Here is an 18,039-nt window from a genome sequence, read left to right as displayed (position 1 = left end):
TTAAAGGAGCACCAAGTAGGGCTATTTTGGGAGACTAAGCAACTAAGCATGATGGTTTGAATTACCACACTTACCTTGAAGAAGACATGTGTTTATTTTTATAATTTTTTACAAATTTTACCCTTTGCTTAGTGACCTGGGTCCAACTTTAGCATATTAAGACTTTCAAGTACAAAAAAAAATAACAGAAATAAAACACCCACTCCAGTGTTCTTGCCTGGAGAATCTCAGGGACGGGGGAACCTGGTGGGCTGCCAGACGTCTATGGGGTCGCACAGAGTCGGACACGACTGAAGCGACTTAGCAGCAGCATATACATACACATGCTGACTTACCCCAGTAATAGGCTCTATATAATCTTGTGGGGAAAGTCAAATACAAAAGTCACAGTATAACAGTAAATAATTTTCCTCCTGTCCCAGTGCTCATGGGGTGGAGGTTTCTGAGCCCTCTTCTGAGTGTTTTGAGTGTGAACTCCTCACCAGGCTTTTGTTCCCCTGCCTCTGATCCCCATCCCTTCCCTGTTCTGCTGCCCATTTCCTCTCTATTCTTTGACAACTGTTTCTGCTACAGTCAAGACATTTTTAGGGGAAAGAGATTGCTCCACAGCATTTCGTTTTGAGTTCCTAGATTACCAACTTTGTGACAGAACTCCTCTCAGAATCGGTAATATTGCTCCAACTTTTATATGCTTTACTTCTTACCTTTTCATGTCAAAGTGTCATTTGTTCATTAACAAAACAACATTTCGTCTTAAGAGCTCTGGAAGATAGTTTAGAATAGCTATGTTTACCTTCTTTCTCCAGTTTTCGTGACTTTTATTATGTCTTTTTCTCCTGGCGAATGAAGTTCACCAGCCTCTAGCACTGGCTGAACATCATAATTCATCTTTTCTTTCTGTTGCATGCTTCTAATACCAAAAGGCCATACCTGACTTAACTTCACCCTCTCAGAATCTCTCATCTGGTATATCTGTGCAGTTTGTACATAGTGCTGCTATCCTTTCTTCATGAAAACACTATTTTCCAAAGACCTCCCTGCTTTTTGAACATCCCACTCATGTTCAAATCATAAGAGATGGTTCCCATCAGCACCTGTTTCACTGATCTCTTTCTGAAACGTGTATTTATTTAACTTTGGGAGCCTTAAGCATGCTGAAGAATGATAAGGAAAATAACTTTAAAGAGTGTTCTATGGCTTTAATAATCACAAATGGAATCAGTTAAGTGGATATCTGTTGGTCAGATCACAAACATTTTTTAAGAATCTTCAGTATGAAAGTCACTGTTTCTAGTGCTAAAGGAAAAAAAAAAAAAAAAGAGCTATAACTTTGCCTGCCCTTTAGGTGCCAGAGAAATAGAAGGAAATCCATGGTACAATGGCATATGTAATACACATAAACTAAATATAGTACAAAGGTCAGTAAGGGACTTAGCTATCAGAGAAGGCTTTTTGAAAGAGGTGAGTTATTAGCTGGACCTTAAAGAATAACCTGTATTCAGATAGCAAAGTTGGGAGAGGTGGTTTTCCAGGAGAGAGAAACAGCATGAGAAATGGCACTAAGGCAAGAACGCACACGGCACACTCAGAGCAGAGTGGGTCAGGCCGGCTGCCCAGAGTGGACGTTTCAGTTTAGCAAAGTGGTGAGATAGGCATACTGGCTCTAGCCTAATTGAAGAGGGCCTTAAATGCCAAACTTAGATATCTAGATTTCCTCACATAAGTGGTAAAAAACTGTTGAACATTTTTGGAAAAGGGAATTATATAATCAAAGAATGTTTTAGAATGATGAATTATCTGTGATGTGAGGTTGGATGGACACTGAAGCCTGTTTTGACCTTCTTCCCTTCTGAAAGTCTCAGCATGAAATAAGAAGACCCTGGACTTCATGGTAAACTGGAAACAGGAGGGAAGAAATGGTTGTTTAAAATGTGTTCCCATCCTATATTCCAAGCACTAGTGGTCCAGGCTAGAAACCTGGACGTCATCATGGACTTTCCCCACTTGTACCCCTCCACACCACTCAACTATCATGTCCTTTCATTTTCAGCTGTATTTGCCCCTTTCTCTTCATCTCACACTGCCAGTATTATTGCTCAAGCCCTTAGACAAACTTCTGCCTGGTATTTATGAAAAACACATCTGATCATGTTCCCTGTCCAAGTTAAAATTTTTCTGTGAATAGGCGGAAGTCCAGGCTTCTTGACCTGGACTTGACCTGGACCTGAATGTGAAAGGGCCTCCAGGATCTGATCCTAATGCTCATGTCCCCTTCCCTTCCCACCTCCAGTGCTTGCAGTTGCCCAAATAATTTGTGCACTCTCATACCAGGCATTTGTACATGCAGCCCTCTTCTTTTTTTAATTTTATCCTTTAACTTTACAATATTGTATTGGTTTTGCCATATATCAAAATGAATCCGCCACAGGTATACATGTGTTCCCCATCCTGCACCCTCCTCCCTCCTCCCTCCCCATACCATCCCTCTGGGTCGTCCCAGTGTACCAGCCCCAAGCATCCAGTATTGTGCACCGAACCTGGACTGGCGACTCATTTCATATATGATATTATACATATTTCAATGCCATTCTCCCAAATCATCCCACCCTCTCCCTCTCCCACAGAGTCCAAAAGACTGTTCTATACATCAGTGTCTCTTTTGCTGTCTCGTATACAGGGTTATTGTTACCATCTTTCTAAATTCCATATACATGCGTTAGTATACTGTATTGGTGTTTTTCTTTCTGGCTTACTTCACTCTGTATAACAGCTCTCTTGACCCACAGCAGCCCCTTTTCCACTTCACAACTCTTCAGGGAATCTCACTGGCCATCTTGTGTCTTTCCATGACACCCTGAATGTATTATTTCTCTAATAAGATTATCCAGGAGTATGATCTTATTGGTGTATCTCTCTCACTGGACTGTAAGCTCCTTACAGGGCACAACACCATGTCTTATTTTCTTTGTATTCCAAATATACACAAGGCCAGACACAGTATCTGGCACACAATTAGCATTCAATAAATGATTAAAGAAGAAAAGCAAGAAAGTTTGGAGACTAACTGGATGTGGAGAATAAGGAAGAGAAATAAGTTTGAAATGACTTCAAATTTTGAAGCCCAAATAACTTGGAGTGGTACCACAATTGACAAAAATAGACATCCATGAAAAGAACTGACTTTGAGAAGAAGATTCTAAATTTGGTTTTCACTATTTTGACTTTGCTATGTGAGTATAGCATCCAAATTGAAACGTCCAGCAATTAGCGGGATATGAGGAATTCTTAGAGCTTTAAGATTTAATAGCGCCTTCATTTTTTCTTAAGCCTGGTCCTTCAAAGTCTCATTTCAAAAGCCCCCTCAGGTTGGTCCTGAATGTCTGCAAACCTGGACAAACAGAAGTTCATGCCTTACGCGGTACATGGTGGTCCATCAGATGTGTTCCCTCCTTGTGGGCAGCTCTGGAGTTCTGGTTCCAGATACCCTGAGCTAACCTGAATGGACATTCTTCACGTGTATTTTTACCTGCATTAGTTCAGTTGACTTGGTGTCTCAGAAGCATTCTACAAAAATAATATACCATCTTGTTGTTGAGCTTTAATTAAGAAGGCCCTTGTACAATATCAGCAGCATGGAATTTTTTCCTTTTTTTTAATCATTGAAAAGAAAGCACTTGATTCTTGACCTAAATGGCCTTCAGACCAGACTGAAATTCCCAACTATTGATGTTGTGGTCACTGTTCACAGTAACCAATCTTCCTAAGCAGTCATTTCTTTTCTAGGTTGCTGAGTAACCATCATGATGATGCCTCTAAGTTTATCTGTCTTCTTGCAAAGCCCAGCTGCAGCTCTCTAGAACAGGATGATTTTATTCCTTTACTTCAGGTAATTTTCATTTCCTTTTAAAATGGGTTTTATTTTTAGAGTTTCAGAAGCTTTTAAAATTTTTTCAACTGTAAGATATGTCAATTGAGATATACTAATTTAGAGATTAGATTTCTAGACGAGTGGTTTCCAAGCTTATTTTAGCAGCAAAATTCTTTTGTTAAGTAAAAATTGATACAGATAATAGTATAAATAGATAGTATAAAACAGATAATAGTATATATATTATAGCCCAGATGAAACAGGGCTACTCCCACTGAAGCAGAAGAGAGAGGCCTTACTTAGGCTCCCCCTGTGCCCACCCACAGCAATCACAGAAGCACCTCCTGAAATCAGGCATTTGGCCTAGCTAATCAAGCTGACCTTCATTAAGGTTAAAGAGAAAGAGATCTCCAACAGAAAGAGCCCAGTGGGGGAATATTTATATCCAGGCCTTCTGATGAGAATCAGTTGCATGCCAATATTGAATCTGTTTTTATTACAGCATTCTTCATAGCTTGGTACATTGCTTGTTAATGTATTCCATATCTAAATATTACATTTTCCTAAGTAGTTCACAAATTCCTTGAAGCTGAAGCCTGCCTTTCATTTCTGTTGAATGCACATCATTTTTTGAGTTGTTCTAGTAAATCCTTGTTGACTGTTAGTAAGGATGCCTGAAAAAGGGCAGAAAGATACATGGACATACTTTAGTTTTTTTTTAAGTTGTATTTGTGGCTACCATATTATTTTTTCTTTTAGACTTTTGAATTGCAACATATACACACATAAAAACACACTAATCATGATGCATCAATTAATTTTCACAATGTGAGCACTTCTGTGTAACTAGCACGCAGATGAAGAAACCAAACGCTACCAGCACCCCCAAACACTTCCTGCTCCCTGCCAGTCCCTGCCACTGTAGGGGAACCACTACCCTAACTTCTAGCGCTGTATGACAGATTCTAATTGTTGGAACAGTTATACATGTTCAGAAAATGAAGTTTGGATGTAATTTATTTTATGTGCAGGGTTTTGAGCTTATTTTAATCTGCATGATAGCTTTGATTATTCTTAAACTCTTCTGCGATATGTTTTTGTTCCCCTTTAAAAAGTATTCATGGGAATGAAGATTGTTAAGTTTTTCACATTTAATCGAGACCGTCATGTATAAAACCCAATGTTATGTGTTCCTATTTATGTTTTCTGTAAATTCTTCAGCCACCCCTCACCCTCACCCACTCATCCATTCCCGGCCCTACTCTGTCTCCTATAAACTGCATCTTTTTCACTCCGTTTGCTGACTAGCTTCAAGTTGGTCTGGCCAGTGGATCTCACTGCCAGGAGGTGGGAGGGCAGAGAAGAAAGAAGTTAGCATGTCTTCCCAACTGTTTGCTTCAGCATACTAATTGTATGTTTCTCTATAATTCAGCTAACGGGGCAAGGCCCCTTCTCCACAGTTGTGGTGCTTACTGGGCTCCTGTTGGTCTGTTCCTCCCTGGTCCCTTGGCCCTAAGGATTGTAACAGTATCTTTCTGTTGCTCATCCCTGGCACCTCCCATTCCCTTGTTTGTTCCCTTACCCACAACTCATTTAGGTTTGTTCCCTTACCCACAACTCATTTAGGTGCTTCATGAAAGATTCATATGGGAGAATTCTTTTTCCTGTGGGGACTACCCTGACTGAGTTTTATCAGAAACTTTAATAAAAGCTTTGACAGGAATATAAACTAAGCTATGCCAAGAGAATTATGAACAAACAACAAAATTAGTGGACATTTTTACTTCCTTCCCTTAAATATAAGAAGTTTTATTTTTATATAAAAATGGGATATGTGGCATCTGCTCATAAAAGAGGACAGACTGCTACCCCTCTCATTCTTTTCCAGACTCCTCTGAAGATAAATATTGATATGTTAAAAGGAATAAACCAATGAAAGTGAGTGGAATGTCAGAGAGGAACAGAGGAGGAAAAAAATCAATGTACAGGAGATCTAGTATTTCTTGAAGATAGAAAGTGGAAGCAAGCAAAGGAGACCACAGCCCAGAGCAAGGGGCTCTGGGAGAAGTGAGCTGCAGTGGAGAAGTGAGCTACTCTGTTCCACTCTGCTCATTAGGATCTCCCAGGGAGGCTATGAACTCAGAGTTGGCAGAGTTGATGTGAAGTACTAGGAATGGGGAATCACTGAAGGCTGGGGTACAGAGCAGTTGACCATTTGACTGCTTACCTGGTTCCCAAATATAAAGTGCAGCCGGACTGCACTTGGAGCATGTTAAGACAAATTTCAGTAGAGGAACATCCTAGATAGTATCTGGCCAGTACTTGTCAAAACTATCAAGGTCGTCAGAAACAAGGAAAGTCTGAAAAACTGTCTAAGCCAAAAGGAGCCTAAGGAGGCACAACAACTAAATGTAATATGAGATGCTAGAATAGAAGAAAAGACATTCAGTTTTCACTTTCATGCATTGGAGAAGGAAATGGCAACCCACTCCAGTGTTCTTGCCTGGAGAATCCCAGGGATGGGGGAGCCTGGTGGGCTGCCATCTATGGGGTCGCACAGAGTCAGACACGACTGAAGCGACTTAGCAGCAGCAGCAGCAACTAAGGAAATGTGAATTAAGTATAGCCTTGAATAATGGTAATAATAATGTATCAATATTGGGTTATTAGTTATAACAAATGCTAATGTAAGATGTTAATAATTAGAGACCTGGGTGCAGATATATGGGAACTTGACACTATCTTCTCAACTTTTCTGTAAGGCTAAAACTGTTCTTAAAAAGTCATTTTAAAAAAATAATTACTATATTCAGAGAGATTATATAAGACAAGACTAGATGCTGACACAAGAAAGAGCTGTGCGAATTTCTTGGCCTGGCAACTAAAGTTAAGGATGTCTCTGGGGCACGCAAATGCACACATGTTAGAGAGAGAGAGAGAGATAGACAGAAGTGACGACATAAAGGACCCATTCAACTATTATACAGAGTGAAGTAAGCCAGAAAGAAAAACACCAATACAGTATACTAATGCATATATATGGAATTTAGAAAGATGGTAACAATAACCCTGTATACGGGACAGCAAAAGAGACACTGATGTATAGAACAGTCTTTTGGACTCTGTGGGAGAGGGAGAGGGTGGGATGATTTGGGAGAATGGCATTGAAATATGTATAATATCATATATGAAACAAGTCGCCAGTCCAGGTTCGATGCACGATACTGGATGCAAGAATTTCAGCATCTCACTAACTGGAATCTAGGGGAGAAAGAAGAGGGGAAATGGAAAGAAGGAAATCATCAAAGAAGTAATACAGAATCATCAAATAAATAATACAAGATGGAGAGAATTAGAAACACAGGAGTGATAGGATGGGTCCAAAGAGCAGAAACCCAGTGGGACTCCTTCAGATTCCTGTTTACTTTCTTGGGGAAGCACATCGTGCCTGTGTGGCCATCATGTGATCAAAAACAGAATATGGCCCTCCAACCCAGCTCTCACGTTCCCTCCAGTCACTGCCCACAGAACCAGAATATTCAGAATATAAGTCTTTTGGTTGAAAGGAGCCTCTGAGTGGCAAACACAATTTTAAAAAGACACACATAAGTCCTCTTGAAATTTTAGAAAGCCACTGAAATCCTCCAGAGAGAAAAACCAGGTCACCCTAATAGGAATAAGAATTGGGGTGGTATTACATTCTCATTGGCAACCCTGGAGAAATGGGTTTGAACTCAGATTTCTATATCCTGCCAAGCTGTAGATCAGATATGAGTTTAGAATAAAGACATTTAAAAACTCAGAAAGTTTATCTCCTGTTTTCTTGGAGAGTTACTTGAATATATACTATAGCAAATTAAACAAACCAAGAAGAAATGCATGAGATCCAGGAAACAATGGATTCACTTAAGAGAATAAGTGAAATAAAGTCCCAGGTTGGCAACTGAAGAGCAGCCACTGCAGAATAGAGAAGACGGGATTTCTCTGGGAAGGAGCTAGGAGGGGAGGAGTGAATCCATGCAATAGTTTTTATATTTAAGAACAGGGGAACTGAAGAATATAATGAATATGCAGCATTATGTGTCATAATGCTGAAGAAAGGCAGTTAGAAACTCTAAGCTGAAGAAAGGCAATTAGAAACTCTAAGAAAAATAAAAAAAACTCTGAAGTCATATATAAACATGATGCAAACTAAAATATGACAGGATTATAAACAACTGGTGGAAAGTAAGAAAAGGAAGTTCAAAGGACCCCAATAAAGCCTCATCTTCAGTTCAGTCGCTTAGTTGTGTCTGACTCTTTGCGACCCCATGGACTACAGCATGCCAAGCCTCCCTGTCCATCACCAACTCCCAGAGTTTATTCAAACTCATATCCATTGAGTCGGTGATGCCAACCAACCATCTCATTCTCTTTTGTCCCCTTCTCCTCCCACCTTCAATCTTTCCCAGCATCAGGGTCTTTTCCAGTGAGTCAGTTCTTCGCATGATGTGTCCAAAGTATTGGAGTTTCAGCTTCAGCATCGGTCCTTCAGTGAATATTCAGGACTGATTTCCTTTAGGATGCCTCACCTTAAAAAAAGAAAAAAAGGAAGTTCATTTAACTTCAGTGCCCAGAATATTCTCCTTTGAATGCCCAAGGGACATGATGTTGGACCAGTAAGAAATGATATGCATTCCTAGTATGCTGCTTAACTGGCATTCAACAGTATTTAGAGTCAAAATGTTGTAAAATATTTTAATGTATAACACCTATAAGTCATCCTATGAATAAACTGAAGAAAATTTTATTATGGTTGCAGAACAGTATTTAAGCAACCTGAACAATGTAGAAGTCAAAATATTGCCAAAATGTGAAGGAGAAAAAGAGAAAATAAAGGTAGAAGTGGTATTGTCATCATCCTATAAATAGAACTTAAGGCACTAAGATGAAATGGGGTGAAAATTAAATGTATAAATAGATTATTTCTCATTTACAGAGATAACCAATACAAAAACTAAAAATCATAACCACGATCATAACCACTGGGTAAAGGGGAGTAAAGTGGGCCAGTATAAATTAGCTAAATCCTCACCTTCCCTAGCAGAGAATCATAAACATTGTCTAAAGTTGATAAAGCTATAAAGAAAAGTAATTGTAACATAGTATTTCATTATACTTAAATAATTTATGTTTATCTTAAATTTATGTTTAATTATAGAGGTAAACAGCAAAAGAAATAAAAACATAAGTGATTCAACAGAAGTAGGGCTAAAGGTCCATGGACAGGGTAGGTTGGTAGAATGGTTCTTTCCATCATAAGTTTTTATATACTGCTTGATTTTATACCATATGTATATATAATTTTTTAATTTTTATTATGGAGAATTTTGAGCATCTACAAATGCAGAATGCTCTATGAACCTCCATATACCCACCACTCACCTCCAGCTCAGTTCTGTTCAGTTCAGTTGCTCAGTCGTGTCCGATTCTTTGCGACCCCATGAATTGCAGCACGCCAGGCCTCCCTGTCCATCACCAACTCCCAGAGTTCACTCAAACTCATGTCCATCGAGTCAGTGATGCCATCCAGCCATCTCATCCTCTGTCATTCCCCTTCTCCTCCTGCCCCCAATCCCTCCCAGCATCAGAGTCTTTTCCAATGAGTCAACTCTTCACATGAGGTGGCCAAAGTACTGGAGTTTCAGCTTTAACATCAGTCCTTCCAAAGAACACCCAGGACTGATCTCCTTTTGAATGGACTGGTTGGATCTCCTTGCAGTCCAAGAGACTCTCAAGAGTCTTCTCCAACACCACAGTTCAAAAGCATCAATTCTTCGGCGCTCAGCTTTCTTTATAGTCCAACTCTCACATCCATACATGACCACTGGAAAAACCATAGCCTTGACTAGACTGACCTCCAGTAATGATCAAAACCTAAAGAGACAGAGAATTTAAAAAACAGTAGCATTTTTAGTAAGTTAAAATCTTGCTATGGGGAAAACATTAACAAAATAGACCAACAATTAGCTAATTTCATCAAGAAAAAAGAGAGAGCACTAATACACAAAATAAGAAATGACAAGGAGCAACAGAATAAATTTTTTAAAAATCATAAAAGACTATTTTTGCAGACCTCATATTTATTCGGAAATAAAATTGAAAACCTAGCTGGAATGGATAATTTCCTAGGAAACTGCTGCAGCTGCTGCCGCTAAGTCTCTTCAGTCATGTCAGACTCTGTGGGACCCGATAGATGGCAGCCCACCAGGCTCCCCCGTCCCTGGGATTCTCCAGGCAAGAACACTGGAGTGGGTTGCCATTTCCTTCTCCAATGCATGAAAGTGAAAGTGAAGTCACTCGGTCGCGTCCGACTCGTAGCAACCCCATGGACTGCAGCCCACCAGGCTCCTTCATCCATGGGATTTTCCAGGCAAGAGTACTGGAGTGGGGTGCCATTGCCTTCTCCGTCCTAGGAAACTATATCTGACCAAAATTCATCCCATTTTATTTAGAAAGATTAATAGAGTAATTTCCTTGGAAGAAATAGAGATCTTTATTAAGAAACTACCCCACAAGCAACAGGCCCAGGTAGTTTCAGGGGAATTCTATAAAACCCTCAAAGATCAGAGAGTCCTAATGCTCAGTAAATTATTCCAGAGAATTAGAAAGGAAGGAAAACTCCATAGCTCTTTCAATGAAATAACTATTAAACTGATATGTAAACCAAGTAAAGACAGTACAAAAAAGAAAACTGCAAATGAACCTAATTCATGATTAATGATAAAAAGTAACAAAATATTACCAAGCAGATGCACATAACCTGGTGGGATTTATTCCAGGAAGTCAAAATTGGTTCAAAATTAAGATCTTTATTAATATCACATATTGTATCTAAAAGAAAAATCATGATTGTCTCAAAAGATGCTGAAATAACTTTGGACAAAATTTTAACAACCATTCATAAAAACGCTCTGTGTGGATCACAATAAACTGTGGAAAATTCTTCAAGAGATGGGAATACCAGACCACCTGATCTGCCTCTTGAGAAATTTGTATGCAGGTCAGGAAGCAACAGTTAGAACTGGACATGGAACAACGACTGGTTCCAAATAGGAAAAGGAGTTTGTCAAGGCTGTATATTGTCACCCTGTTTATTTAACTTATATGCAGAGTACATCATGAGAAACGCTGGACTGGAAGAAACACAAGCTGGAGTCAAGATTGCCGGAAGAAATATCAATAACCTCAGATATGCAGATGACACCACCCTTATGGCAGAAAGTGAAGAGGAACTCAAAAGCCTCTTAATGAAAGTGAAAGTGGAGAGTGAAAAAGTTGGCTTAAAGCTCAACATTCAGAAAATGAAGATCATGGCATCCAGTCCCACCACTTCATGGGAAATAGATGGGGAAACAGTGGAAACAGTGTCAGACTTTATTTTTTTGGGCTCCAAAATCACTACAGATGGTGACTGCAGCCATGAAATTAAAAGACGCTTACTCCTTGGAAGGAAAGTTATGACCAACCTAGATAGCATATTCAAAAGCAGAGACATTACTTTGCCAACAAAGGTTCGTCTAGTCAAGGCTATGGTTTTTCCTGTGGTCATGTATGGATGTGAGAGTTGGACTGTGAAGAAGGCTGAGCACCGAAGAATTGATGCTTTTGAACTGTGGTGTTGGAGAAGACTCTTGAGAATCCCTTGGACTGCAAGGAGATCCAACCAGTCCATTCTGAAGGAGATCAGCCCTGGGATTTCTTTGGAAGGGATGATGCTAAAGCTGAAACTCCAGTACTTTGGCCACCTCATGTGAAGAGTTGACTCATTGGAAAAGACTCTCATGCTGGGAGGGATTGGGGGCAGGAGGAGAAGGGGACAACAGAGGATGAGATGGCTGGATGGCATCACTGACTCGATGGACGTGAGTCTGAGTGAACTCTGGGAGTTGGTGATGGCCAGGGAGGCCTGGCGTGCTGCGATTCATGGGGTCACAAAAAGTCGGACACGACTGAGCAACTGATCTGATCTGATCTGATCTAATAAAAACGCTCAAGGGACTTCCTGGCAGTCCAATAGTAAAGGCTCTATGCTTCCACTGCAGAGGTCACAACAGGTTCAATACCTGGTTAGGGAACTGTTAATAAGATCTGATATGCCATATGGCACAGCCAAAAAAAACCTGCTCAAGAAAGTAGGTATTTGAGATACTTTCTTAACATTGTTACAATGTATATACCTAATGCTAAAGCCAGTGTGTTATTTAATAAGGAAATATTAAAGGCCTTTCTATTAAGATCAGAAACAGGGCAAGGATGCCACTGTCCCAGTACTGTTCAACATTGTACTAGAGTAATTATACCAGAGAAAACAACTAGAGGCATAAGAATGGTTGGAGACATTGTTAATTGGCTATAGTAAGTGAAAGTTGCTCAGTTGTATCCGACTGGAGTGGGTAGCCTTTCCCTTCTCCAGGGGATCTTCCCAACCCAGGGATCGGTCCCAGGTCTCCTTCATTGCAGGCGGATTCTTTACCAACTGAGCTGAAGCCCTACTTCAATACAAAATTAAAAGTTTTTAAAAAAAAGAATGGTTGAAGAAGTATCTATTCATAAATGGCATGACAGTAAACCTGGAAATTCAAGAGAATAAGTGATAGAACTCAAACAATAAAAGAATTCAGTAAAATAGTAGGAAATAAAATTAACATACAAAATCAACAGATCTTCTGTTTATTACCAAAATGGAGTAACTGGGACTGGATTTGCCTTGCCATTTGAAACAACAAAAAACATCAGGCAAGAAATACAAAACAGTGGTTTTCAAGATGGCAGACATCTGGCAACAAAAGAGTGATTTCTGAGAAGCAGAAAACAAACAAGGTTAGCCTTATAATTTCCTTGAGAGAGTTTTCAAGCCACAGTGTACTGCTGGGGACCCTAAGCGGGGTTCAGCGAACTCCTGAGTTTAGGAGAGTTGAGAATCTGGAAGAAAAAGTAGCTAGAATTCTCAAGGCAGAGCACCAAAGAGGAAAGAAGTACACAGAGAGAAAACTCCAGAGATCTTCAGAAGTCCTCCATGAGAATCCAGCAGATATATCTGAGGATAGTCACCAAAGGTGAAGAAGTGAAGTGAACGTTGCTCAGTCATGTCTGACTCTTTGCAACCAAAATTGGGACCATACCTGTGGGTCACACACAGCCAAGAATAGTATCTGACCCTACCACCCAGACTGGAAAACTTCATAAGACGTAGCACTGAGTAGTCATAGGAGTCTTGCCTCAGTTGTTATTTAGTCACTAAGTTGAGTCTGACTATTTTGCAACCCCATGGACTGTAGCCCACTAGGTTCCTCTGTTCATGGGGCTTCCCAGGCAAGAATACTAGAGTGGGTTGCCATTTCCTTCTCCAGGATATCTTCCCAACCCAGGGATGGTACCTGTGTCTCCTGTATTGCCAGATGGATTCTTTACCCCTGAGTCACCAGGGAATCCCTCTTGCCTCAGTAGTGAAAGTGAAAATGAACTCGCCCAGTCATGTCCAGCTCTTTACAACCACATGGACCATAGCCTACCAGGTTTCTCTGTCCATGGAATTTTCCAGACAAGAGTACCAGAGTGGGTTGCATTTCCTTCTCCAGGGGATCTTCCTGACTCAGGGATCGAACCCAGGTCTCCCACATTGTGGGCAGACGCCTGAGCCACCTGCCTGAGTAGTGGGGGAGAATAATTAGCCCCAGAATAGACAGTGCTGGGTCCTGTCTAACAGATCAGGAAAGCACAATCTAGAAGGATGAAAGGTTTTTCAAAGTGACTTAATAGCATCCCAGAACAGAAAATATGTATTCTATTCAGAAGTTTAGAATAAGAATACAAAAATATCCAACCCTCAAAAAGACAAAATTCAAAATGACTGGCGTCATCAGGCATGCCAGGAAACAGAAGAATACAATTGATAATTAGGAGAAAAACCAATCAATTGAAACTGACTTGGAACTGACATAGATTTTAAAATTAGCAGATAAGTATATTAAATATCAAAACTGAACACTTTTTTAAAGACCCAAATTGAACTTACAGAGATGAAAACTAAGGTGTCTGGAGTGAAAGATATACCAGATTGGATTGACAGCAGATTAAACATTGCAAATGAAATGGATAGTGAACTTGAAGAAATAGAATAGAAACTACCCAAAATGAGACACAGAGACATATAAAAAGAATTAAAGGAAAATGCAAAGAGCATCAGTGAGCTGTGGAACCTGGCTTCAAGCAACTTAACATAAATGGAAGAGAGGATGCTGTAAAATATTTGTCAGGTCTTAGCCCAAGGACAGAGCTTCTAAAGCCTTGGAATTTCCTGAATTATAAGTGTCTGTGTTCTTCATGGTGGGCTCCTGGGACCATGCCTACATTTATACTAATGAGGTGACTCATCATGAGCCCCAGTGTAGTTCTAGGATGAGAGCCTGCCATGCTGGAAGGGCAACCACATGAATAAAGGTTGAGGCTTTCAGCCAGGTGATAACCTGAGATCAGATTATCAGCCTGATCTCCAAAAAAGGGAGGAAGCATGGAGATTGAATCCAATCATATGGCCAATGATTCAGTTAATCATGTCTATATAATGAAACCCAGTTAAAAACTGGACACTGAAGCACAATTGAGCTCCCCTGGTTAATGATACACAGTGATGTGCTGAAAGTGTAACTTGTCTTGGGGACACAGAAGCTCCACGTTTCAGACCTTGCCCTGTGCATCTCTTACTTGGCTTGTCCTGATTTGTATTCTTTATAATAGAGTAGAAATCATAATATAGTACTTTCCTCGGTTCTGTGTATAGTGTTTGCCCAGTTCTGTCATTTGGGAAAGTTGTTGAACCTCAGAGGATAATGGAAACCCCCAAATTTATAACCAGTTAGTCAGAAGTGTGGGTAGCCTGGGAACCCCAGAGTTATGGCTGGTGTCTGAAGTAAGACGAGTCTTGTTTAGAACTGTGTCGTTAACCTCTGAAATCTGCACTAACTCTGGATGGTTAGTGCTGAAATTACATTGCACGGGGACCAAAAATTATTTGAAGAGATAATGGCCCAGAATTTTCTGTACTTGATAAAAACTATAAACCCACAAACCTAAGATTTTGATAAGCGCAAAGCTCAAGAAACACAAAATTATACCAGTGAAAGTAAAAGTCACACAGTCGTGTCCAACTCTTTGCTACCCCATGGACCATGGTCCATGGAATTCTCCAGGCCAGAATACTAGAGTGGGTAGCCTTTCCCTTCTCCAGGGGATCTTCCCAACCCAAGGATCAAACCCAGGTCTCCCACCATTGCAGGAGATTCTTTACCACCTGAGCCACAAGGGAAGCCCAGGAATACTGGAGTGGGTAACCTATACGTTCTCTAGCAGATCTTCCCGACCCAGGAATTGAACTGGGATCTCCTGCATCACAGGAGGATTCTTTACCAACTGAGCTATGGCACATCACAATGAAGTAGCTCAAAATCAATAATAGAAAGTTTGAAAAGTAGCCAGAGAAAATAGTCACATTTCATAGAGTGGAACAAAGATAAAGATGACAGTGGATTTCGTGTTGGAAAAATCCAAGCCAGAAGACAGAGAAGCAACATCTCTAAAGTGCTGAAAGAAAAGAACAGTCAACCTTGAATACTATACCCAATGAAAATATCCTTCAAAAATGAAGGTAGACTAAAGATTTTTATTTTTGGACATAAAAAACTCAATTCATCACCAGCAGAAATGCATTACAAGAGATGTGTTTCATTTGTTTGTTTTTTAAAAAAGTTGTTTATGCAAGGAGGAATATAATACCAGATGGAAATACAAGTCTACACAAAGGAATGAGCTCCAGAAGTAGTAACTACATACATGTGATTTCTTATTATTCACGTCTCTTTAGAAGAAAATTAACTCTTTAAATGAAGCTATCAACACTGCATTATGTTATTTCTAACATATGTTTAAGTACAATTTAACAACAATAGCATAAAGATTAGGAGAAGAGAAATAGAAATATATTGTTATGGTTCACATATAATCCATGAAGTTGTTTAACATTTCTTGCAAGTAGATTATACTAAGTTAAAGATGTATGTTGTAACCTCTGATGTACCTCTGAAATAACAAGAGCTATAGCTATAGTTATAGCTAATAAGCCAAAAAAGGAAATAAAAGAATTATAAAGCACACTCAGTTACCCCAAATGGAGGCAGAAATGGAAGGACAAAAGGAACAAAGGCTGGATGGGATAAGAGGTTTAAACCTAACCATATCAATAGTCACCTATAAGTGGCGTGCATATCCCTCAAAGGCAAATGTTAGACAAAAATACCAAGACCTAAAATAGTATTAGACAAAAAAAAACAAGACCCAAAGATTAGACAAAAAACCAAGACCCTGAAAGAAACATAAAGACACAAACAGGTTTAAAAGTGAAAGGGGAGGAAAATGTATATATCATACTAACACTAATCAAAAGAAGGCTCTTGAAGAAATGCAAATCAAAACTATAATGAGGTATAACCTCACACCAGTCAGAATGGCTATTAAAAAGTCTACAGATAACAAATGCTGGAGAAGGTGTGGAGAAAAGGAAACCCTCCTCCACTGTGGTGGGAATGTAGATTGGTACAGCTAGTGTGGAATGCAGTACAAAGGTTACTCAGAAAACTAAAAGTAGAGCTGCCAGCAATCCACTGTTGGGCACATATTTGGAAGACAAAAACTCTTAACTTGAAAAGATACATGCACCCCAGTGTTCAAAGCAGGACTGTTTACAGTAGCCAATACATGGAAGCAACCTAAATGTCCATTGGCAGAGGAATGGATAAAGAAGATATATATAATGGAGTGAAGTAATGTCATTTGCATCGATATAGATGGACCTAGAGATCATCATACTCATGAAGTAAGTCAGATAAAGATGGATATCATATGCTGTCACTTGTATGTAGAATCTTAAAAAATGATACAAATGAACTTATTTAAAAACAGACTCACAGACATAGAAAACAAATTTATGGTTGAAGGGGAACCAAGGCAGAGGGGGGGATAAATTAGGAGCTTTGGATTAATAGATACACATACTATATATAAAGTAGATACACAACAAGGACCTACTATATGGCACAGAGAACTGTATTCAGTATCTTGTAATAACCTACAATGCAAAAGAATCTGAAAAAGGATATATTATATAATATATATAAAATAAGTAACAAGGATATACTGTAAAGCACAGGGAATGATGGCCATTTTCTGGTAATAATCTATAATGGAATATAATCTGCAAAAATTCTGAAACTAACATAACACTGTAGATCAACTATACTTCAACAAAAAATTAAATGAAAAAAATAGCTGATACAAATTTGTAAAATAAATGTCTATATTCTAAAAGATAAAGAGATAAAAGACAGGACCATTATAGTTGTTGTTTAGTTGCTTAGTCTTATCTGACTCTTTTGCAACCCCATGATCTGTAGCCTGCCAGGCTCCTCTGTCAATGGGATTTCCCAGGCAAAAATGATGGAGTGGGTTGCCATTTCCTTCTCCAGGGGATCCTCCTGACCCAGGGCTTGAACTTGTGTCTCCTACATTGTAGTTGTCTCCTGTATTGCAGGCGGATTCTTTACCACTAGCCACTAGGGAAGCCCCAAACAGGAAAACGTTAATTCTCACTAGAAATCAAAGAAATGTAAATGAAAGTAGTCTGAAGATAACAATTTACACATTCTAAAAGGACCCGCCAAAAAGTTGAATGTTAATATCCAATGATGGTGAAGTTGCCCAGAAATTGACTCATACATTCATTTACAGCCATATTGTTCCCACCCTTTAGCCAGAAGTGTTATGGCTAAGAACTCAAGAAAGAAATAATTTGGCAAAAGCAGAAAAATCCCTCCACATTCTTCTGATTTCTGAATGTTGGAACTCCCAGGGCTGACCCCTCTGACACCTCTTTTCCATGCACACACTGTTTGGAGGATCTCACCTATATACCCAGACCTGTCTCCTCATGGATCTGCAAGAAGAAAGCAGACCCCAGTAGAGATTTCCCAGTGGGCAGGGAGTGGAGGATTTTGAAGGCACTTCAAGGGCTCTGAACTCAGTCAAAAGGGCTATGAAGACAGGGGGCCAGAGAGAACCCCAAAGCAAGTTCCATCAAG

General features: G+C 39.6%; 1 protein-coding gene and 1 long non-coding RNA gene across 7 annotated transcripts in view; one reads left to right on the top strand and one right to left on the bottom strand.

The window, feature by feature from the left end:
- PPP2R3A (protein phosphatase 2 regulatory subunit B''alpha) overlaps positions 1–18,039 on the top strand; it is a 233,030-nt gene that overhangs the window by 102,273 nt on the left and 112,718 nt on the right. For all 5 annotated transcript variants that reach the window (XM_024996316.2, XM_024996309.2, XM_059889121.1 and 2 more), the window contains one exon: positions 3,784–3,886. In XM_024996316.2, the coding sequence (XP_024852084.1) occupies positions 3,784–3,886 (103 nt within the window). The remainder of the gene's footprint in view (positions 1–3,783; positions 3,887–18,039) is intronic.
- The window catches only part of LOC132345898 (uncharacterized), a 96,509-nt gene continuing 82,806 nt past the window's right edge, over positions 4,337–18,039 (bottom strand). Inside the window, exons 2-4 of one of the 2 annotated variants that reach the window (XR_009495471.1) lie at positions 9,293–9,784; positions 8,304–8,439; positions 4,337–4,542 (exon numbers count right to left, since the gene is read on the bottom strand). This is a non-coding gene — a long non-coding RNA (uncharacterized lncRNA). Of the gene's footprint in view, positions 8,440–9,292; positions 9,785–18,039 lie in introns of both variants that reach the window. The other variant, XR_009495470.1, reaches the window with a different exon arrangement.

This window comes from Bos taurus, chromosome 1 (genome assembly GCF_002263795.3).
Source record: "Bos taurus isolate L1 Dominette 01449 registration number 42190680 breed Hereford chromosome 1, ARS-UCD2.0, whole genome shotgun sequence".
NCBI lineage: Eukaryota > Metazoa > Chordata > Mammalia > Artiodactyla > Bovidae > Bos > Bos taurus.
The sequence above is the reverse complement of the archived record's forward strand: the minus strand, read 5'-3'. Positions and strand labels throughout refer to the sequence as shown.